Source organism: Geotrypetes seraphini, chromosome 4, assembly GCF_902459505.1.
Source record: "Geotrypetes seraphini chromosome 4, aGeoSer1.1, whole genome shotgun sequence".
Lineage (NCBI taxonomy): Eukaryota > Metazoa > Chordata > Amphibia > Gymnophiona > Dermophiidae > Geotrypetes > Geotrypetes seraphini.
Window position 1 is genome coordinate 193,915,921 of NC_047087.1, and position 24,949 is coordinate 193,940,869.

The 24,949-nt window shown below is 43.3% G+C and overlaps 1 protein-coding gene across 2 annotated transcripts in view; it reads left to right on the forward strand.

The window, feature by feature from the left end:
- FAM149B1 (family with sequence similarity 149 member B1) overlaps positions 1-24,949 on the forward strand; it is a 156,052-nt gene that overhangs the window by 28,764 nt on the left and 102,339 nt on the right. For both annotated transcript variants that reach the window (XM_033940635.1, XM_033940636.1), the window contains exons 4-5: positions 961-1,103; positions 11,030-11,149. In XM_033940635.1, the coding sequence (XP_033796526.1) occupies positions 961-1,103; positions 11,030-11,149 (263 nt within the window). The remainder of the gene's footprint in view (positions 1-960; positions 1,104-11,029; positions 11,150-24,949) is intronic.

Sequence of the window (24,949 nt, forward strand, 5' to 3'; positions counted from 1 at the left end):
CATCAAATTTTGTAATTCTGGTGAAAACCAAGAGCTGTATATGTGGTGCGATTAGCAGGATTAAAGTAAATGGCTAACGTTTTCTGATAGCAGCTAAATATCACCATTTTTTGTTTTGCCCATCTCATTCTTAAATAGTTAGTATTGGGCCAATCAGTTGTATTGTTGGCCTGATGCTCTCTGTAGCACATTTTTTCCAGCTGCACTGTAGCTTCTGTATCATGGTCTCCATGGGGAACTTTCTGCAAATTATGCACTATGCAGTCATGCAAAATTTTCCAAGGAATAAACTAAGAGAGCACTTCAATCAGTTTAGCAATCTGGTTTAATGTGTTCCTTCAGTGTCTGTGAAGCAGGATGCAGAGGTTCAGATCCCTACTCATGAGAATGCTAGAGTTTTGCACAGTTCCTAGGATTAGGAGGAAAGAGGTACTTTTCAAATGGAAGAAATGCCTACTGGTAGAGAGGCTCTGTAGGATGGTTCCATGTTGAAAGCCAGATGGAAAGGCATGTGGAGAAAATTGTGCAAAATGATTTCCAGATAAGAGCTGGATGACAACCAGTAAGACAAGAGATCATGCATGTTGACTACCGAATTGAAACTGTATGTAGGTCAGGCACTGTTTCTAGCAATATTCAAGTCCAAGCTAAAGGGCCACTTTTTCGATGCTGCATTCAACTCTTAACTCCCACTCACCATAAAATTACATATGTCTATCCTATCATTCTCTCTACCAGAAACTCCCCAATCCTATATGTCCTGTCTGTCCAAATTAGATTGTAAGCTCTTTTGAGTAGGGGCCTTCTATTGCATGTTAAATGTACAGCACTGCGTATGCTTTTCAGTTCTATAGAAATGATAAATAGTAGTAGTATGGTAAAGAGCAAAAAAATGTACAAGTATTCTTCCTTGCCCTCTGGATGATTACTTGGCTATCACGTTTTCTTCTTCCTGCACAGGAGTTTAATGGGGCTGCCACTCGGCAGGTGCAACAGATATTTCAACATATCGATGAACTCTTATATGAGCAGAAAACAGGTGTTCTAACTGCAGTCCTGCAGGAGGAGTGCCAGCAATGGTCAGCATGCTTTCCCCACCTCAGGTATTTATTGTATGCTATGGAGAGATTCAAAAGGCACTTGATCAGCAGGGGCATGTCCTGATGGGAACAAAGGGATAGAAACAAGGGACCACACTGTGTTAAAAAAAACAACTATATAATGCATAACTGTCAAAATTTGATCAATTTCAATCAAATTTGGGCTTTATCATCCTAAATAAATTTGCAATAAGCTTACCCTCCACTGGCTACCTCACCTAAACAATGTTACCACTATCTAGCAATTATCGTTACGATGCATCCAGACACAATTTTGCTTTAAACATGAACAATTACCATAGTTTTCAAACAGGAGATCTGATCCTTATTAAACATTTGTTCATGGAGAAAGGTTACGATTCTCATAGACTGGTGCAAAAATTTCCAGAAAAAAGGTGGAAGAAGGTAGAGTAGAATATATTTTGAAGAAATTGCAAGAAACAGACTCAACTGATCACAAGTCAGGAAATGACAGGGCCCGATCAGTTTGCATTGAAGAAAACATCATGACAGTTGAAGAACTTATGAGTTTTAAGTCCATTCGTCGAATTAACTGAGCAACTGTATTTCAAATTATCCACAGTGATCTTGACATACAGTGCCTTAAACAGAGGCAACCAACAGCTAACCAAGAACAACCACATTGCTCATATGATTTCATCTAAGCAGCTACTTCACAAGTTTCTGCCCCCACTGCTGTTAATTTCAACTGGTTTACAGATGAGAGCATTTTCATGGTTGAACCACTTGTCAACACCCAAAATGAGCAACTTTACACACAGACTGCAATGAGAAGCAAAGTATTGCTGCTGATTGTCTTCTGTGTACTCGCTTGACATTCAGCATATTGGTCATGGTCTCCATTGCAGTGTTCAAAATGGGTTGCAAGGAGTTTTTCTTTGTCAACCTAGGTGACAAGTACTATTGTGAAGTTTTACTATCGCAGCAACTGCTCCCGGCCATTTAGCTTATTGCTGGCAATGTTTATGTGTTTCACCAAGACAGTGCACTTGCTCATCATACTCGTGAAACCATCCAGCTGCTGCAGAGAATGACTCCAGATCCATGGCCCTTTAACCTTGATGATTACAGGATTTGGGGTATTTTGTAGCAGCATGTTTGTGAAAAGTCGATTTGCAGTGTCTGGCTGAGGTGTCAGGGTGTCATTCGTGCTATGGTTGATCAGTGAAGAAAATGACTTCAAGCATGTGTGCATGCCAGTGAGGGCCATTTTGAACATTTGCTGTAGACTTCTTGCAAATTTATTCAGGATGATATATCCTAAATTTTATTGAAATTGATCAAGTTTTGACAGTTATGCAGAAAACAAGTTGTATTTTTTTGAAACGCAGTGTAGGTTTAAATTTCAGTCATACTCAGGGTAAAATAGGTACTAAAGGTTTCAAGTCAGTATGATTGCACAGTTTTTTAAATGCATCTTTTGCCAAGGATTTCATTTTCTTTAACTTCAGAATAGTCAAAAAATGTGCAGAAGGGGTGGGAGGGAGGGGATTCTGGGTGATGGTGAAGTTCGGAAGATTGTTGGTATTCATGTATTTCTGTGAACACCATGTTCTTTCATTGTGTCGTGTTATTTTTCTGAAAACTCAATAAATATACATTGAAGAAAAAAAAATGTGCAGAAAAAATGTCGATAGAGGAGAAGAAACTGATTCAACCAGGAGCAGCAGTTACAGCCAGCTATAATCAGTTTCTTCTCTTCTATCAAGTTTTCCTTCCTTTTGAAACACGTATCATGTTGAGGAAGCCAAGGATGTTGATTTTGTTTTGGAAGTTTTCCATTTCATCTCACGTATTGAATATGCATGAACAATGAATTTGGATTCGCACTATTTTGGTGTGAAGAAACTTGGTAACACTCAGACATCTGAATATCCTTTCCAGTTGGTTAATGACTCTTCTTATACTTCTTTACTGATTGTTATATCGCCAAATCTCAATTGGATCGTATGGACATTTGTTACCTTTTTATTTTTTGGAATTTATTTTTTGAAAGTTGTGCTTTATCTTAGGTTCATGAGAATTTTTAACCTATATATTTAGGTTGTTAGAAGTATTGTATGGAGTTTTGTGCCTTCTACTGGTTTTAGAGTATATTGACATTAGTAAGCATATTTATTAAATTGTTTATTATATTCATTCATTTATATTTTTTTGTTCACCTGAATTCTCTTGTTCTATTTATACTAGGTATTTGAGAATTTCATTATTTATAATTATCTCTCTATTTAATTTGTTATTGGTATGACCTCTCTACTATCCCAGATGTGGATGTTCCCACAATGGTATCAGTCCACCAAGATCCTATCTGGTCTCCTCACACATTTGTTTGTGCTTTTCCACCACACACTGCCAATTTATCTCCAACATGGTCTCAATCAGCAGATTTCCCTAGCTAGCAAAACCTTACTTCTCACACGGATACACCTCAACTTGTGGACTAAGAGGGTGACTATTCTTATCCCAGGACAAGCAGGCAGCATATTCTTAACACATGGGTGACGTCACCGACGGAGCCCTCGGTACGGACCTTTTTAACTAGAAGTTTCTAGTTGGCCGCACCGCGCGTGCGCGAGTGCCTTCCCGCCCGACGGAGGAGTGCGTGGTCCCCAGTTTCTTCGTTTCCGCGGAGCGAAGAAGACGCATGTGTTTTTTCAACGGCCGTTGAAACCACTTTTTTGCCTTCCCGCTCGCGCTTTTTTCCCTATTTTTTCTTCTTTTGCCTTCGGGTTTATTTTTCTTTTGATTTGTAAAAAAAAAAAAAAAAAAAAACTTTGCATTTTTTCCCCTTTTTTCGATTTTGCCCCGGCGGGGCCTGTTGCCATTATACAGGCCTCGGGGTTCGATTTTGCGGAGGCTGTTTTCCCCTTCATGCCCCCGCAGGTCGGTTTTAAAAAGTGCCAGCGGTGTGCACGCCCGATCTCCTTCACTGACCCACACAATTGGTGTTTGCAGTGTTTGGGGCCGGAGCATCGGGCGGACTCCTGCACCCGCTGTGCCACTCTTAAAAAGAGAACACTCAAAAACCGAAAAATTCAACAAACTCTTTTGTTTGGCACCGGGTCGGCGATGGACTCCTCGACATCGACAGCGGTCCCACAGAAATCGGCACCGTCTACTTCGACACCGCCCGACCCCGCATCGGCGTCTCTGGCGCCAGGTAAGCCGGCTAAGAAGCCTCCCTCTTCCCTCGAGCGCCCTCCAACTACGGTGGCGACACCGACCTTGCCGGCCTCGCGCCGACCCCGCAAGCGCTCCGCCCCGATCTCGGTGAGCGCCTCATCATCGGCCTCCTCATCGCCGGGGCGTGGAGCGGCATCTAAGGAACCGAAGCAAAAGAAAGCGGTTCCGATGCCACCCCTAGATGACCGTATTTCGGCCATCTTAAAAGTTCAACTCCAGGAACAGTTACAGCGACAGCTCGAGCACCTGTTGCCCACTATCCTGGCACCGCTCCTTCCGGTACCAGACCGGCCCGAGCCCCGTACCGAGCCCCCGGTATCCACCCCATCGGTACCTATTAACACCTCCATGCCGATTCTTTCGGCTGAGCAACTTCATACCCATCCGGTGGTTCACTCCCATACCACGACGGATCCTCCTCGGCACCAGGCAGAGCGTCATACTTCCCGGGACCGGGATCGACGCCGGTCCTCTTCTCCTGGTACCGTTTCGGTGCGCTCTGGAAAATCTTTATCCAAGACTCGCCATACCGCACCTTCCACCCCGGTGTCTCGGCATGCACCAGAGGTCCGGGACCCTGATTTATGGGAGGAGTCCCCTCCCGGTACCGAGGAGGATCCCTCCTCATCTGATGCCACCTCCAAACCAGAGCAGTCCTCCTTTTCGAAATTTCTCAGGGAGATGTCTGCAGCACTATCCCTTCCTCTAGAATCTGACTCAAAAAAATCTCAAGCCTTCCTGGAGGCTTTAGATTTTGAACAACCTCCCAAGGAGTTCCTCAAGCTTCCCGTGCATGACATCCTACGGGAGACATTTTACAAAAATTGGGAGAACCCCCTTACGGTACCGGGGGCCCCCCGTAAACTGGACAACCTCTATCGTGTCATCCCTATCCCAGGGTTCGACAAGTCTCAATTGCCCCATGAGTCCCTTCTTGTTGAATCCACCTTAAAAAAGACTCAGGGCTCCAGTGTCTATGCCTCTACCCCCCCTGGCAGAGAGGGTAAGACCATGGACAAGTTTGGCAAGAGGCTCTACCAGAATGCCATGCTGGCCAACAGGGCGAACAACTATTCATTCCATTTTTCTTTTTATATGAAACATTTGGTCCAACAGCTGTCCGCCCTCCAAAAGTACCTGCCGGAACGCAAGGTCCCACTGTTCCAACAGCACATCTCTGGCCTTCTTCAATTGCGCAAATTTATGGTCCGCTCGATATACGATTCATTCGAGCTCACCTCCCGTGCCTCTGCCATGGCCGTAGCCATGCGCCGCCTGGCCTGGCTGAGAGTCTCCGACCTCGACATCAATCACCAGGATCGTCTAGCCAACGCCCCCTGTCTCGGGGATGAACTTTTTGGAGAGTCACTGGATTCCACCACCCAGAAACTCTCCGCCCATGAAACCAGGTGGGACACCCTGATCAAGCCAAAGAAGAAGGCTCCACCTGCCCGACCTTATCGACCTCAGTCGTCTTATCAGCGCAGGTTCTCAGCCAGGCCACTCAATCCGCCTCCTCAGCAACCTCGGCGGCCCCGTCAACAACAGCACCATGCCCAGGCTCGTTCTCAGGCCACTCAACCCTCCAAGCCTCTTCAGCCTGTAAAGCATTCTCAGCCCTTTTGACTCTTCTCTCCAGGGCATAGCCAGTCTTCCACCTTCGCTACCTCTTCCACAACCAATCGGAGGTCGTCTCACCATATTCTCCAGCCGTTGGGAGGTCATCACATCGGACCAGTGGGTCCTCAACATCATCCACCACGGCTACTCTCTCAACTTCCAGACTCTTCCACCGGACAACCCTCCCGTAGAGTCTGCTTCTCACTCATCTCAAACCCCCCTCCTCCTGAGGGAGGTTCAATCCCTCCTTCTTCTCAATGCCATCGAAGAAGTACCTCCAGACCAAAGGGGTCAGGGATTCTACTCCCTACTTCCTGGTACCCAAAAAGACGGGAGACCTCCGTCCCATTCTCGATCTCAGGGACCTCAACAAGTGTCTGGTAAAGGAGAAGTTCAGAATGCTCTCCCTTGCCACGCTCTACCCTCTTCTTTCTCAACACGACTGGCTATGTTCCCTGGACCTCAAAGAGGCCTACACTCACATCTCCATCAATCCGGCTTCTCGCCGCTATCTGCGGTTCCAAGTACTGCACCGCCACTATCAGTACAGGGTGCTGCCGTTTGGCCTCGCTTCCTCACCCAGAGTCTTCACCAAATGCCTCATAGTAGTTGCAGCCTTCCTCAGGTCTCACAACCTCCAGGTGTTCCCCTACTTGGACGATTGGTTGGTGAAAGCACCTTCATCTCCACTTGTGCTACAGGCTACTCATCACACCATCTCTCTCCTCCACCTCCTGGGGTTCGAGATCAACTACCCCAAGTCGCATTTACTTCCCACCCAGCGACTTCAATTCATCGGAGCTGTTCTGGACACCACTCTAATGAGGGCTTTTCTTCCCTCCGATCGTCAGTGGACTCTGCTCCATCTCTGTCGTCAGGTGCTCAAACACCCCTCCATTTCTGCTCGACAGATGATGGTCCTCCTGGGACACATGGCCTCGACAGTACATGTCCTTCCTCTGGCACGTCTCCACCTCCGCACGCCTCAATGGACTCTCGCCAACCAATGGTCACAGACGACGGATCTTCTTTCTCATCCCATCTCAGTGACATCATCTCTTCAGCAATCTCTCCAATGGTGGTTGAACTCCTCAAATCTTTCCAGGGGTCTGCTCTTTCATCTGCCCCCTCACTCTATGGTCATCACCACGGATGCGTCCCCCTATGCGTGGGGAGCTCACCTAGGAGATCTACGCACCCAGGGACTTTGGACCCCACAGGAGCGTCGACATCACATCAATTTCCTGGAACTCGGAGCCATGTTCTACGCCCTCAAGGCTTTCCAACATCTTCTCTGCCCTCAGGTTCTCCTCCTGTGCACAGACAATCAAGTCGCCATGTACTACATAAACAAGCAAGGCGGCACCGGATCTCGCCCCCTTTGTCTGGAGGCTCTATGCATCTGGACCTGGGCCACGGACCGCAATCTCTTCCTCAAGGCGGTCTATATCCAGGGCGAACAGAACTCCCTGGCCGACAATCTCAGCCGCATCCTTCAACCTCACGAGTGGACGTTGGACCCTCCAACTCTACTCTCCATCTTTGCTCGCTGGGGCACTCCGCAGGTAGACCTCTTTGCAGCACCTCACAATCATCAGCTGCCCCAATTCTGCTCCAGACTCTTCTCTCCTCACCGTCTGGCCCCGGATGCATTCCTACTCGATTGGAGGGATCGATTCCTGTATGCCTTCCCTCCACTTCCCCTGATGTTGCGGACCTTGTCCAAGCTCCGCAGGGACAAAGCCACCATGATTCTCATCGCCCCTCGGTGGCCTCGTCAACACTGGTTCTCCCTCCTGCTCCAACTCAGCTCCAGGGAGCCCATTCCTCTTCCTGTGTTTCCTACTCTACTTACACAGCAGCATCAGTCTCTACTGCATCCCAATCTGTCCTCGCTCCACCTGACAGCTTGGTTTCTCTCGGGCTGACTTCTCCAGAGAATCTATCTCACCCGGTCCGCCTCATTTTGGACGCCTCCAGGAAACCGGCCACCCTCCAATGTTACCATCAGAAGTGGACCAGATTCTCCTCGTGGTGTCTCCGGCATCATCATGAACCCACCTCTTTAGCGGTGGAAACTGTGCTGGATTATTTACTCTCGCTATCCAATGCTGGCCTCAAATCTACCTCCATCCGAGTCCACCTCAGTGCCATCACTGCGTTTCACGAGCCTATCCTCGGAAAACCCCTCACGGCTCATCCTCTGGTTTCCAGATTTATGAGAGGTCTCTTCAATATCAAACCGCCTCTCAAGCCTCCTCCTGTCGTCTGGGACCTGAATGTGGTTTTATCAGCACTCATGAAACCTCCGTTTGAGCCTCTTGCCACAACTTCGCTCAGGCTTCTTACCTGGAAGGTGCTCTTCCTAATTGCCATCACCTCTGCCAGGAGGGTTAGCGAACTGCATGCACTGGTTGCTGACCCACTGTTCACTGTTTTTCACCATGACAAGGTTGTTCTACGTACCCACCCTAAATTCCTCCCCAAGGTGGTCTCGGCTTTTCACCTCAACCAGTCCATTGTGTTGCCAGTCTTCTTCCCTAAACCTCACTCGCATCCTGGGGAACAGGCGTTGCACACGCTGGATTGTAAGCGTGCCCTTGCTTACTACCTTGATCGTACCAGAGCTCACCGAACATCCCCTCAGCTATTTTTGTCTTTCGATCCTAACCGTTTGGGTCGCCCTGTCTCCAAACGGACGCTTTCTAATTGGCTTGCTGCCTGTATCGCATTCTGCTATGCTCGGGCCGGTCTCTCACTGGAAGGAGCTGTCACGGCCCACAGAGTCCGAGCTATGGCTGCTTCTGTAGCTTTCCTCCGTTCCACGCCCATCGAGGAAATTTGCAAGGCAGCCACTTGGTCCTCAGTTCACACGTTCACTACTCACTATTGTCTGGATGCTTTCTCCAGACGGGATGGACACTTCGGCCAATCTGTGTTACAAAATTTATTTTCATAATGGCCAACCATCCCCCCTCCCTCTTTGTTAGCTTGGAGGTCACCCATGTGTTAAGAATATGCTGCCTGCTTGTCCTGGGATAAAGCACAGTTACTTACCGTAACAGGTGTTATCCAGGGACAGCAGGCAGATATTCTTACGTCCCACCCACCTCCCCGGGTTGGCTTCTTAGCTGGCTTATCCTAACTGGGGACCACGCACTCCTCCGTCGGGCGGGAAGGCACTCGCGCACGCGCGGTGCGGCCAACTAGAAACTTCTAGTTAAAAAGGTCCGTACCGAGGGCTCCGTCGGTGACGTCACCCATGTGTTAAGAATATCTGCCTGCTGTCCCTAGATAACACCTGTTACGGTAAGTAACTGTGCTTTATACAAAATTCTTACAAAATTCTTAGTCTTAACCAAGCTTCTGTAAAACCAGTGAAGAAGGATTTTCAAGCAATTCTTCAGTCTTGCAAAGCTCCTTCAAAGGAATTTATATATTTGCCAGTCCATCAAGTGTTACAAGATCTTCAGCTTGAAGATTGGCAGAAACCATATTCTATTTCTACAGCGTCTAGGTGTTTAGAATTGAAATAGAAAGTCCAGAAGGTGCCTGGGCATGATCTTACTCAACTTCCACACCATTCCATGGTTTCGGAATCAGTTATTAAAAAGGCTAAAGCATCAAGAACACAATACTACACTCCACCAGTTAAAGAATATGGTTTACTAGATGCTATGGGGTAAAAAGTCTACCAAGGTGCATAGTCTACCAAGGCACAATGCTGGCTTCCAAAGTAATAGCTCAGCTTCAAATCCTTAATTTTCATCATTCTATTCTACAACAAATGGAAACAGCCTCACTGGATGAAGTCTCCACTCTACAAATTGCCCTGCAGGAATCAACATATCATTTTATAAAAACCAACTATAATTCTTGCGATATGATGTGTCATACTACAGCTGTAGCAATTGCATCTCATCATACAGTGTGGCTTAAAGCGTCAGACCTTAGAGAAGATCTCCATGATAGATTAGCAGATGCTTCCTGCTTAGGAGCTAGTCTTTTCATTGAGAAAGTCAAGGATACAGTTTCCCAGCTCAAAGAAGATTCTTCAACCATACGTGAACTTTCAGCTTACTTTTCAGATCAATCTCAGCAATTTCGATGACCCTCTATTTCATTCTATCGCAGAGCTTCCCACCAGCAATTTTTCCAGTAGTACTATCCACGCAGACGCTTTGTTCCTTATAAAAGGCCACCTTTTCAAAGATCACAAGATGCTTCTTACTAGCAAAAGGCACGTCTGAAGGACAGGAAACAAGCAGTTACATCCCAACTTCCTCCACTTAACCTAATCCTTTCAGAGATCAGTTTAAAATGTCATTTAAGTGGTGTTTTTCACTTAGGCACCTGCCGGCTCCTAAGTTAAGGCTCCATTTATAGAATATGGGCCTAACCTTATGTAATAGTGCCTAAGTGCAAGTATGGTATAACTTCAACTTAGTGCCAATTAGCTCCAATTAATGCTACTTAAGGGCTATTATTGGTACATAAGGCTGATTGGTACCTAAGGTAACAACTAACCCCTCCCCCTTTTATGAAGCCACATAAGGCTTTATTAGCACCAGCCTCGGCAGTAAAATGCCTATGAGCATTGGAGCTATTACTGCCGTGGCCAGCACTAAAAAATCCTTATGTGACTTTCTGAAAGGGGAAGGGATAATTTAGGCGCATAACTGACTGTTTTATAAATTGTGCATGCAAATTTTTGTAATGGTCAGAAATTTGCGCAACTTCATAGAATTTGAAGGATATCAAACATTGCCATCTATATGAATCGGGCAGTCAGTGTGCCAACACTATCCATTTGGTTTAGACCTACCATTCATCAGGCTGAAACCAAATGCATAATTTACCCAAACACAGGCTACCCAGATCATTTTTTAGCTTGATGTCAGCCTGCTCCTGACATGGCCCCAATTTATATAAATAGTATCCGGCCATTGAGCAATTTAAATGGCTTTATGTTATCTGTATACGTTTTTTAAATATATACATATAAGCATGTTATGCATTCACCATCTGCTGGTGAACATATAACTTGCTTTGAATATCGGCCCTATGTTACTGTTATTGCAGTAATTTCTATATAATTATTTCAGGTTACAGGGAAAGCAGATTTTGACCCCTACAGAAGATAGTTATGGCTGGTATTTCAGTTCCACCTCAGAGATGTCTGTTATACCTAACATCAGCATTACCCTGGGAATGGAATCTGGTAGGTAAGTGTCAGTGGAAGGCACTGCTTAAAGACAGGCAATAATGCTTGAGTTTAGAGAAGTGTTCTGATTAATGGCTAGAAATGAAATACTTCTAAATTATTTTCTAAAGTATTTATCTCCTTGTCTGTTTTATTTTTATTAAAAAATTTTTGAAACTTACAGTAAGGAATGGCATATTAACAAACAATCCAAAATAAGGAAATAAATAAGAAATATCCAAAAGTCCACATCTCAAAAAGAGACAAGAAAGGTAAATTATAAACAGAAACAAGAAAAGAAACCAGAGAGAATAAATCTGCCACAATAACGCCCCATCTGTTCAATGAACCCTTTTACAATTTACTACCATCCAATATACAGTAATACTGATCACTCAAGTCCAGCATGCCTAGTCAATAGAAATTTCTTTAAATTAAATGAATAGATACATACTTCCTGCCCTAAAAGTTAATGGTACACCTTATGGATACTTTAAATAAAAAGTTGTAACAAGTTCCAAACCCTTAAGGCAGCTTTTCCTAAACTGTGGCAAACCCAAATGGGGTCAAATACAATGCATTTGGGATAGTGACTCTCCTTGGGACTACATAGGCAAGTCATTCTGATACCAAACGTGAAATTGTGACCCAATTAGTTTACAAAGTGCTACCTTAGGCAAGAAAATCTTTCCAGCAAGTCTAAATAGAATAAGCCATATCAGGAAACACAAGAATGTTTTGCCCACAGAGCAATGCCAACTTATTCTTAAAATAAGCTTTATGCATCAAAACTTTGTCCTTCTCTGAAGAGAAGATGATCATAAGGATAGAGCAGGTAGGGATATTATCCTGAGAATCTATCAAAAAGGCTATTAAAATCCAGCTTACCCCTAGAAGAAGATAATCTCTCATCCTCTGGGTGGTCCCCCCAAAAAAGGACAATCTATTGTAAATATATAGAAACATTTCTGAAAAGTAATGGTTTCATTGTTAAGAATCTTTAATATCTCTGAAATATTTCTGAAGAGGTAAATAATTGGAAAATTAAGGATCATGGCCCTCTGTATGGAAGTGTTTCTACTTATTATTAGTTATCATTATTTTTTTTATTAATTAAATATTTTAACTAAACATGTTTTTGTTTGATTTATTTTTGGTTTTTGTTTAATTCTGATTTTAAAAATGTTTGTGTAAGTTTGCTTCATGGCTAGTAACATAGTAAATGACGGCAGATAAAGACCCGAATGGTCCATCCAGTCTGCCCAACCATACATGCTCCATAAATTATTTAGTTTAAATTATTTAGTTTAAATTATTAAGTTATTAATTTAAATTATTAAATTATTTAGTTTAAATTATTTAGTTTTTCTTAGATATTTCTGGGCCAGAAACCCAGAGCCCTGCCTGGTAGGTTCTATCTACTGGAGTCTCCATCAAAGCTCACTCCAGCCCATCTTAACCGTCCCAGCCTTCTAAGCCTTCCCCAGCCCGTCCTCAACTGAATGTCCAAGCCTGCCCAGTACTGGCCTTAGTTCCTTCAGCGTATACTGGATAGGTAGTTTAATTATAGTTTCTAAAAGAACTTTATTACCTCTAATGTTAACTGTTAATTGGTGCAAGACATTGGCTTTGTTTCTTTATAGAGTTGGTCATCTCATCCTTGCCTTCACCATATCCCCCCATGATGTTTCTATCTCTCCCTCCAACCCTCCCCACAGGTTTCTCTCTCTCTCTCTCTCTCTGCAACCCCTCTTCACGCAGGTTCTTCTCTCCCTCCCTCTAAATCCTCCTTCCCCCCACACAGAACGCTGCTTCTCTCCCTCCCTATGACTCTCTCTTCTCCCCCACCTACTTTCTCGCTGAAATTAAATTTTTGGGCTGGCAGTAATGAGAATCTCACCTACACAAGAACAGGAAGTTGCTCCAGAGAGAAGGCTTCTGAGGCAGGCCAGCACAATAACAATTAAAAAACAGCCTTGAATAGAATTGCCGAAAGAAAAGACCTCAGAGACCTTTTAAAACTACTGCACTATAATAAGTGATGAAAGTAGTCGGTCACGTCTCAATCACTGGTCAAAAACTCTCGACATATACTTTAACAATGGTTGCAGAAGAAAATGCAGTGCAAGTTTAAATTAAATACATAGCACTTAACTTCTCCAGAAGCGCCACAGCAAATGCCAGCTTTTTCAGCATCACTCCTAAGGAAGCCACATTTCAAATGGTGAAACGGAAGCCCCGTTGGGCTTAAAACATCTGATGCTGGCATTTGCTGTGGCGCTTCTGGAGAAGTTAAGAGTATTTAAATTAAACTTGCACTGCTTCTTCTTCTGCAAACATTGTTTAAGTATATGTTGAGAGTTTTTGACCAATGATTGAGATGTGACCGACTACTTTCATCATTTATTATAGTTCAGTAGTTTTAAAGGTCTCTGAGGTCTTTTCTCTCGATAACTCTCTATTCAAGAGTGTTTTTTGATTGTTATTGTGAAAGGGAAGAATACCCCAGAGGAGAGAGAAAGCCATCTGGACACCCTGATAATCCTCTTAAAAAAGGACATGTCCATGTAAATCCAGACGTCTGGTAACCCTACTGAAATGTCTTTTTGTATTTCCAAAGCCCCAGGTAAGCTAGAAAGAAAACCAGAGAGTTTTATAGATCTTTTACAGTGGGTACAGACTGCAGCAGTTTAACATTCATGAATAGAAATGGCACAGTCCTACTTAAATGCTGATGCCCTCGCTTGTATTGTTCATTGTAGTTTATACAGAAACAGCCTGGGATAATAAGCAAAATGAACTGTAAAGTTGTAAACATTTTATAACAAGAGAGAGAGTTGCACAAAATTCTAGCAAGAATTTTTTGGGGAAAACAGTCCGTTGTGAAAACACTCAGAGAGTAGATTTGTCACCAGGATATAAAATTAATGGGAGGTCAGTTAAAAGCAACAAAGAAGAGTTTATTTGCCTTTAGAATGGTCACACAGTGAGAAGCAGAGTAATTTTATGTAATTTGTAAAGCACAAAGAGATGCATTTGTTCCCAGTTTATTGTAAGAAAGAAGAAAGAGGCACAAAGGCAGAGGAAATTAAAATGAATCATAGTGTGACCAGAGTTAATTTTTTTTTTTTTTAAGAAAATGTTTACCTGGGACAGCAGAGGTCCTCAGTGCTGAGGCCTGGTTTAGGCAGGGCTCTGGTGCTTGGAGGCTCCAGGGAGAGACTGAGGGGCAGTCCGGAGCAAATCATGGGTCCTGGCATGACCTGCTGCTCCAGCGCTTTGGGCCGACAGGACAGGGGAGACTGCAGCTGACTTTCCCCAGTGGCCGTAGCAATCAGCAATGCTGTGAACCGGCTGCTGGGGATGGGAACAGGGTAAATGCCAGTGACGGCGCAACTGTGTAAGGCCACATATGCATGATTGGGTAGCGGATCTGGAGAAGACACAGGGGTGTGCAGGAGCGCACACTGTTTATGGCAAGTCCAGTACTGGGCAGGGGAAAGCCCAGGAAAACTGCTGGAAGCAGCAAAAGTGCTGGTGGGGGTCCAGAAACTTGAAGGAGGCTGTGTTTTGGGGACCTTGGTAGACCAGTTAGCCCATGGCCATGTCAGCTACGTGTGCATGGCTACGAAAGTGAGAGGTTTGAGGAGGAGGGGCAGAGCAGGCTAATCCCTGCATGTTTAGTGGCACAAAAAGCACCAGGAATCTCAAGATCTGATTGGCCCACAGTCCAGCAACATTTCTAGACTCTAATGCAACTCCTTGGACATACCAATATGCCAACGATGACTTACTTGAACTTATAACTATGTATTTGTATCTTTGACCTAATTGTGTTAGTAAATGTACTTGCAAATCTATTGAATGTCCATATCAAACTGTCCATTGTAACGTCCTGGGTAACTGACTCAACCTCTTGTAATGTAATCCAACCTTGAAATGAATAGGTAAAGGTGAAATAGAAAACCTGATTAACGTAAGTTTCCCCATACATTTAAATTTGTGTGACCGCTGATACATTCAATGCTGGAAGCTGTGCATGCCTCGGCATTGAATATCTGGGGTCACACCAGCCTGCGGCTGTGAGCAACTCAGACATTGCTATGGGCTGATTATCAAGCCCTTTTTTTTGTTTGTTTGTATAATCAGTTAGAGATTGTGGGGTCCTGATGATGATTACAGTTTGTTGAGATCATCTAGCCAAGCTTGCTAGTTAGTAGAAGAATGCTCAAGAACTGTGCAACCACCTTTTCTCTTGTCATTGAATGAGAGTTTATATGTCTCCATTATTACACACACCTGTAATCTTAATCAAGCATCGTTCTTGTTTATTTTTTATATTTTGACTGGTATCCCTTATGTTATTTGGTATATCATTAACCTCAATTATATAGAATGGGAGAGAATCTGAACAGAAATCTGGCCTGTCTAGTTCTTCAGATAGATACTGCACATTCACAGAAGCAGTCTCAATGCCAAATGAAAAAAGAATATTAAAATTGTAATGTCATTTTAAACATAGTGACGAGATTCTCTGTGCTATCGGGTGTTTTGTGAGCTGATAACATAAATCCTTGCGAAAAAAAAGACATATTGAAGACACATGTAGAAAATTTGTCCTGCCCAACCTTGCCCTACCAAACCAACATTAATACCCAGCACCCAAGCAGCTACAACTTGGTCCATGAAAAACAGGCAATGGAATTATTCCTGAAAACTGCGTAGTTTTCTAAAATAATGTTGATTAATGCAGGTATAGAGGGATGAGCTGGTCTGTTGGTATGATTTGTTCTATTATACAGTAAAGTATAAAATACCTAGATTACAGGTAATTTAAAAAAAATAAATAAATAATAGGAGGTATAACAACTGAATATAGAGCTTGAAGCAATTCCGGTGCTGTAATGTACCCCAGAACATCTAGATACATATAGAAAGCACAGAAAGACCCTGACCAAATGCAGATTAAATAGTCAAAGACTAGAAATAAAGTTTATAGTGCCTTTATGTACTGTAAGTCTCTGGTAAGACCTCATTTGGAGTTCTACGTGCAGTTCTGGAAACCACATCTTCAAAGAAACCATTAGATGGCTATTAAAATGGTTATTCGTCTTAGTCATAAGGCACATAAAGATAAACGTAAAGATCTAAATATGAGTATGTATGCTTAGAAAGGAAGGTGGGATAGGGGAAGTATGATAGAGATATTTTAATACCTTGAAGATATATAAATGCATAGGCGGTGTGCTTCTTTCAACTGAAAGGAGGCCCTGGAATTAGGGTAGGCTCAGGAGTAATCTAAGAATATTTCTTTACAGAAAGGGTGGTGGATGCATGGACCAACCTCCCAGTGGAGTGGTGGAGATGAGGACAGAATCTGCATTCAAGAAAGCACGGGACAAGCACAGATGATCTCTGAGGGAAAGGAAGGATTGTAGAGCTGAGCAGTTGGTGTGGATGGACAGACTGGATAGGCTGTATGGTCTTTATCGGCTGTCATTTCCTATGTTTCTATATTAAGTAGAAATATACAGAACCAAACTAAACTGGAAACTCCATGAATCCAGACTCTGCATGTAGTGCAGTATTGCAAAAATAAAAACAAAGATGGATTTCCCTTTGCTGTGTACAATATACAAAGATAGCAGAGAAGCTAACAGAAAATGAAAGATTTTTTAGAATAAGCAGAATAAACTCCATATGATCCTGGGGGATGGAGCAACTGTAGCAGCAAAATATGTTGTATCTAGCCACTAAGCAAAAAATGTAACCTAGTCAAGGATAGAACAGGCCAGTACCAAAATCTTTTTGTTGTCCTCACTATAATTATATTTAGGGCTCCTTTTACAAAGGCATGCTAGCGATTTTAGCATGCGCTAAAATGCCGCGCGTGCTAGGCACTACCACCTCCTCTTGAGCAGGCGGTAGTTTTTCAGGTAGCACACACTAATCCAGTGCATGCGCTAAAAACACTAGCGCATCTTTGTAAAAGGAGCCCTTAGTGTTGTTATTACTATTTTGTAAATTATCTTCTTACCTTAACCTCCGAATGTATTAATTTGGCAGCACATATAAAATTGTCTGGCCAGTTGCCTGAAAGTGAGTCTGGTGATGGGGATGGTAGAATATAGTTGGAGGTTAAATTAGAAAGTTAAGGTGTTTTGAGTATAAAAGGTTCTGTGGAAAAAGTTGTGAAACAGATCTTGGAAAAAAAAACAGAAATAGAAGACTTGCTTAATGCTTAACTTTTAATTTTTACAGACAAAATTTATAAGATGAATTTTACATGAATTTTTTTCTGGATAATCTTTTCCCTTCCAGAAATAAAACACCCCTCCACCACAAAAAAACATAAGAACTAGAATTATTTAAGTTTGCTATAGGTTATGCAGTAGATTCCATTTTATGAAATGGGATCTAATTACTAGTAATGGCGTTCATTTTCAAACCAGATGCATGCCTCAAAATGCTCAAAAAATGTTCATCTGCCCAAAACGTCCAAATTGCAATTTTGGATTGGCAGAATTTGGACATCCTAAACTTACATTATCCCAGGACAAGCAAGCAACATATTCTCACTTATGGGTGATGTCACAGCTGGAGCCCTAGTACGGACCACTTTAAAAGTGCATTGCCACTTTAAGTCTTTAGAAAGTTTGCGATGGCCCAAACCGCGCATGCGCGAGTGCCTTCCCGCCTGAAGTGGGCGTGCAGTCCCTCAGTTTCTTAGTTTCCACGGAGTTAAGAAGATGTGTTTTTCAACGGCTTTAGAAACTTTTTTATTTGCTGCCTTCCCGCTCTCGCGGATTTGTGACTTTCAGTCATATTTTTTCTTCTTTGTTTTGATTTTTCTAAAAAAAATTTTAAAAAATCAAAAACATTTTCATTTTTTCCCTGTCACTGACCCAGCCCGGCGGGGCCTGTTCGGCCACCTTGGCTTCTAACTTTAATTTAGCAGAGTCTATCTTCCTGTCAATGTCCCGGCCGCAGACGGGTTTTAAAAAGTGCAGACGTTGTGCTCAGCCCATTTCAATCACTGACCCACATCGCTGGTGCCTCCAGTGCTTGGGGCCTGAGCACCGTCCAGAAACTTGTTCTCGGTGTTCATCTCTTTAGAAGAGAACCTTGAAGAACCGCCTGATCCAACAAAAGTTGCTCTTCAGCGTCACAATGGAGGGAGACTCAACACCACTACTGACTTTGACGGCATCGTCCAAGGCAGCATTGTAACAATCAACATCGACAGAACCATTGTTGGTGTCACAGCCTACAGTGAGTAAGCCGGCTAATAAGCATTCCCCCACCCCATCTGGGCCTCGGGTCAAAGCAGCAGTGAGTCAAGTCCTGTTGACCTCGAAGAGGCCCAAGAAGCACTCTGCTCTGATCTCGGTGAGTGCCTCAACATCAACCTCCTCATCGCTGGAGTGCAGAGCCACACCAAAGGTACCGGCGATAAAGCCAACGGTGCTTACCCTAAAGCAAAAGGTAGACAATTTGCTTAGGGAAGAATTGGGTGAGCATTTTCAGGTGCTGGTGCCTGTGTCGACATCGACTCCCCTGGTGCTGGTCGGGTCTGAGCATCGACACCTCCAACAGAGTCTCCATCGGTACACACGCTTTCCATCAAGGATTCGGCACCATCAACTCAACCCCGACGTTCCTCTTCGACGCAGACATCACCTGGGTTGACTCCGGTGCGGTTTTGCAAGGCATTGCAGAAAATTAAGCATATTGAGCCTTTGACACCGAGTGCTCAGCACTGAGTCCAATCTGTTCATGATTCAGATCTGTGGGGGGACTCTGAGCAGGATCCTCTTCTCTCTGAGGCTGAAGGCTCTTCAGATGATGACTCTCCTCAACATTCATCCCAGGAGGCTCCTATCTTGTCCTATCTTTCTCCAAGTTCCTGCGTGAGATGTCAGAGACTTTGTCTATCCCTATGGAAGCTGATGCCAAGCGTTCTAAACAGTTCCTTGAGGTGTTGGAATACAATCAGCCACCCAAGGAACTACTCAAGCTTCTCCTCCATGACATCTTAAGGGAAACTTTCTATAAAATCTGGAAATGCCACTTACCATTCCTGTGGCCAAAATCTACACAACCTTTTTGACGGGTTTCTTCAGAGCATAGCCACCGTCATCATCTTACAGTCTTTGCCTCAGCCTATCGGAGGCAGTCTTCAGTTTTTCAACGATCGCTGGGAGCTCATCACCTCAGACCTCGCCATCATTTGTCTCGGTTACACTCTCCACTTTCACACCCTTCCTCCAGACCATCTTCCAAGAGAGTCTGCTTTGGACCCTGAACAGTCCTTCCTTCTTCTCCAGGAGGTTCAATCCCTTCTCTTGCTGAATGCAATCAAGGAAGTTCCCATCTCTCAGCAGAAGCAGGGATTCTACTCCCGTTACTTCTTAGTTCCCAAGAAGACGGGAGGACTGAGACCCATTCTGAATCTCAGAGCTCTCAACAAATTTCTAGTCAAGGAGAAATTTTCAAATTCTTTCCCTCGCCCTGCTTTATCCTCTCCTCCATCAGAACAACTGGCTATGCTCGCTGGATCTCAAGGAAGCCTACACACATATCCCAATTCCTCTGGCTTCCAGAAAATATCTCCATTTTCAAATACAACAACGTCACTACCAGTACAAGGTCCTTCCTTTCAGCCTGGCATCTTCTCCCAGAGTCTTCACGAAGTTCCTAATTGTAGTGGCCGCATCTCTCCGATCACACAGCCTACAAGTCTTTCCTTACCTGGACGACTGGTTGATCAAGGCTGTATCCTCTCAGGAAGTGGTCCAAGCAACATCTCGGACCATTTCTTTTCTTCAGATGTTGGGATTTGAAGTCAGCTTTCCCAAATTACATCTCATTCTGACTCAGCGTCTTCGATTCATTGGAGCTATCCTAGATACAACTCTCATGAGGGCGTTTCTTCCTCAAGATCACCTTCAAGCTTTCATTCATCTTTGTCAACAACTGCTTCCTCTTCAGTCCATCTCTGCCAGGCACATGATGGTTCTTCTAGGCCACATAGCTTCCACTGTGCATATGACTCCACTAGCACGTCTTCACCTTCGTACTCCTCAGTGGACCCTTGCATTTCAGTGGTCTCAAGCGACGGATCGTCTCTCTCAGCATATATCTGTAACATCATCTCTTCTGCAGTTGCTTCAATGGTGGATGACCTCCTCCAATCTGTCCAGAGGTCTCCTTTTTCATTTACCCTCTCATCACAAGGTCATCACGTCAGATGCATCCCTTTATGCTTGGGGGACACATATGGATGATCTCCAGACTCAAGGTCTTTGGACCGCCAAGGAACAGAAATTTCACATCGGTTTCCTGGAGCTCAGAGCAATGTTTTATGCCCTAAAGGCCTTCCATCATCTTCTCTGCCCCCAAGTCCTCCTCCTTCACAATCAAGTAGCAATGTACTACATAAACAAGCAAGGAGGCACGGGCTCTCCTGCTGTGTCAAGAAGCCCAAAAAATCTGGACTTGGGCGACAGCTCGCAACCTTTTCCTAAAGGCTGTCTACATTCAAGGGGAGAAGAATTCCCTAGCAGACAACCTTATCAGAATTCTTCAGCCTCACGAATGAACTCTCAACTCTGTAACTCTCCAGTCCATATTTGCTCAATTGGAAACTCCACAAGTGGACTTGTTTGCGGCTTCTCACAATCACCAGTTGTCCCAGTTTTGCTCCAGACTTTACTCTCTTCTCCTTCTGGAAGCCAATGCCTTTCTCCTGGACTGGACAGGCCTGTTTCTATATGCATTCCCTCCAATTCCTCTCATGTTGAGGACTCTGTTCAAACTCAAATGAGAGGTGGTCACCATGATCCTCATTGCTCCATGGTGGCCCAGGCAGATTTGGTTCTCCCTTCTACTTCAACTCAGCTCCAGGAAACCAATACCTCTTCCAGTTTTTCCTATTCTGCTTACTCAGTGGCAGGAATTACTTCTACATCCCAACTGCAATCATTCCACCTGACAGCTTGGTTTCTCTCGGGCTGAATCCATCTGAACAGGCTGAGAGAGATGTAGCTCAACATATTATTGATGCCTCCAGGAAACCAGCCACTCAGCAATATTATCAACAGAAATGAACTAGGTTTTCTTCCTGCTGTCTTCTTCATCATCATGATCCAAATTCCTTGGCAGTGGACTTGGTGTTGGATTATCTACTTCACCTATCTGACTGTGGTCTCAGTCCACATCTATCAGAGTCCATCTCAAGTGCTATTACCAGTTTTCACATGCCAGTCTTACTGCTCATCCTTTGGTCTCCAGATTCATGAAAGTACTTTTTAATCTTAAACCACCTCTCAAGCCTCCGCCTGTCGTCTGAGACCTTAATGTGGTTCTTTCCAGTTTGATGAAACCACTATTTGAACCAGTGGTCACAGCTCATCTCAAGTTTCTTACCTGTAAAGTTGTTTTCCTTATTGCTCTTATCTCTGCCAGGAGGGTCAGTGAGTTACAAGTGTTAGTGGCAGATCCACCCTTCACAATTTTTCATCATGACAAAGTGGTTCTTTGAAAAATCACAATTCCAGCTCATAGTACAGTCCCTAATACTAGGCCTACTAGACTACTGTAATATCCTCTTTCTCCCCTGCCCTTCAACAATAACAAAACAACTACAAACAATCCAAAACACAGCACTAAGACTCATCTACTCATTGAAGAAACATGACCACATTATAGAAGCATATCTCAAATCGCACTGGCTTCCAATCCCAGCAAGAATGCAATTTAAATTCTACTGTCTACTATTTAAGACTTTATACAGAGACAGTCCAAACTACCTGAACAACCGCCTCATCCACAACACCTCAACCAGACATAGGAAAACTCACACCCCATTCTCATACCCCCCCAATTAAGGAGATCAAACGGAAAAAATTATATGATGGCCTACTAGCCACTCAAGCAGCCAAACTAGACAACCAAATCGCCAATCTACTGACAGCATCCCTAGACTACAAAACTTTTAGAAAAGAAATAAAGACCATACTATTCAAGAAATCCCTGAAAAAGAAATAACACTGCAAGTATCAAACACCGCTTCTCACTAAAGCCAACTACCCTAAACAAATAACCATACTCATTTCTTACTCTCTTTGAAAATGACCAAATCTCTTTTTGGTAAGATCTTTTTGTAATACTTCCTTTTTTTTCCAAATTCTTTATTCATTTTTCATCTTACATCAAGTACATAATATTACATCATTCAAAACTTTTACACATCACTTGAATTTCTTTCTTTTGTCATCGTAAATACATAAATTTATTTCCTCCCCACCCACCCTTCCCACAAAAATTTCAATCAAAAATATCATATAAATATTGTATACTTATCTATTGATTAAACCTTTAATAGAACTTTATACCATCCCCCCTCCCCCCTATGTGTAAATATACTGTCAGTAGAAAATGATGTCTAATCATTACAATAATTTGTCAATGGCCCCCAAATCTTTTTAAAATTATTATAATTTCTTTCAGTATAGCAATTGTTCTTTCCATTTTGTAAATGTGGCACAACAAATTCCACCAGAATGTATAGCTAAGATTATTGTAATTTTTCTAGTTACTGGTGATATGTTGCATGGCGACTCCTGTCATAATCAATAGAAGTTTATTATTGCTTGATGAAATTTGACTTTTTGTTCTCATTGATATACCAAACAGAATTATATCGTATGATAATGCTACATGGTTTTCTAATAAACAATTTATTTGAGACCAAATTGATTTCCAAAAGGCCATGATACAGGGACAATAAAATATTAAATGATCTAGGGTCCCTGCTTCGAGATTACAATGCCAGCATCTATTAGACTTAGAGCTATTTAACTTTTGTAATCGAACTGGGGTCCAAAGTGCTCTATGTAACAAAAAGAACCAAGTTTGTCTCATAGATGCGGACACTGTACATCTCATTCTCCAAGACCAAATTTGTGGCCATTGAGACACAGAAATTTGATGCTTAATCTCAATGCTCCAAATGTCTCTAAGTCCAGTCTTTGGTTTTTTTATTCATAAATCCAGATATCAATTTATACCACTGTGCGGCTTGGTGTCCCAAGAAATCCGCCTGAAAGCATAAGAACTCCAGACTATACTGATTATTGAGATTTTTCCATTCAGGGAATCCCTCCTGAATGAAAAAATAGCCCTCTTCAGTTGCAACCATCTAAAACTTTGTGATTTATCAAGACCATATTTATGTTGCAACTGTGAAAAATCAAGCAGTTTACCATTTGAAATAACATCATTTAAAGTCCGTATACCTGAAATAATCCAATGCTTCCAAACTTCCTTGATAATTCTTTTGTAATCCGCCTTGAACTGCAAGGTAATGGCAGAATAGAAATTCCTAATGTAATGTAATGTTCTGTGCACACATCCAAAGTTTCTTCCGAAAGTTGTCACTGAATTTAATCTCAATCAGTCAATTGTTCTGCCAGTATTTTTTCCTAAACCTCATTCTCATGCAGGAGAAATCGCTTTGCATACTTTGGACTGTAAATGTGCTTTGGCTTATTATATCGACTGGACAAAGCCTCATCGTACTTCTCCACTGTTCATCTCATTTGATCCAAACAAATTGGGACATCCTGTTTCCAAGAGAACAATTTCCAACTGGTTGGCTGCCTGCCTGTATATCGTTTTGGTAAGCTCAGACTGGACTGGCACTGGAGAGTCGTGTCACAGCCCACAAAATTAGAGCTATGGCAGCGTCTGTAGCATTCCTCAGATCTACTCCCATTGAGGAAATCTGTAAAGCTGCCACCTCGTCCTCAGTTCATACATTCACTTCTCACTATTGTTTGGAGTCCTTCTCCAGAGAGGATGGGCACTTCGGCCAATCTGTATTACAAAATTTATTTTCCTAAAGGCCAACACTCCCACCATCTCATTCTTGTTAGCTTGGAGGTCTCTCATACGTGAGAATATGCTGCCTGCTTGTCCTGGGATAAAGCACAGTTACTTACTGTAACGGGTGTTATCCAGAGACAGCAGGCAGATAGTCTCACAACCCACCCACCTCCCCGGGTTGGCTGCTTAGCTGTCATATCTTAACGGAGGGACCGTGCACCCACGTAGGACGGGAAGGTACTCGTGCATGCGCAGTTCGAGCTATTGCAAACTTTCTAAAGACTTAAAGTGGCGATGCACTTTTAAAGTGGTCCATACCGGGGCTCTGTCGGCGACGTCACTCATATGTGAGAATATCTGCCTGCTGTCCCTGGATAATACCTGTTACAGTAAGTAACTGTTCTCTACAGTGCATCCAAATAACAAGGAGGTGTGTAATGGGTGTGTTTTGGGTGGAGTAGGAATTGCTCAAAATTAGAACGTTCAACAATAATCGAATAGGAAAAAACATCCAAGACTAAAGAGAAGGATGTTTTTATTTAAACCTGCTTCAGTAATGTCCAAGGTACAAAAGGTGCACTAATTGAGCAGCTGACCCTTGGAGTGATTAAGGTATGGCTCATGATTCCCCCAGTAGTTACTATCTCTCTCCCTCTCCTCTGAAAGTGACGCCAGAAAGGGAAACTAGGCTCCTTGAAAATATCAGGTATTATGGTCATTCAGAACCAAGCAGCAAGCAAGTCTGAAGGGTAGCCTAGTGGTCAGTGCAGTGGACTGTACAGAGGACCCAGGTTCAAATTCCACTTCACCTTTCTTTTTTTTTTAACCATTAAATTATGAACCCTTTAGAACAGTGATCTCAAACTCAAACCCTTTGCAGGGGCACATTTTGGATTTCTAGATACTTGGAGGGCCTCAGAAAAAAATAGTTAAT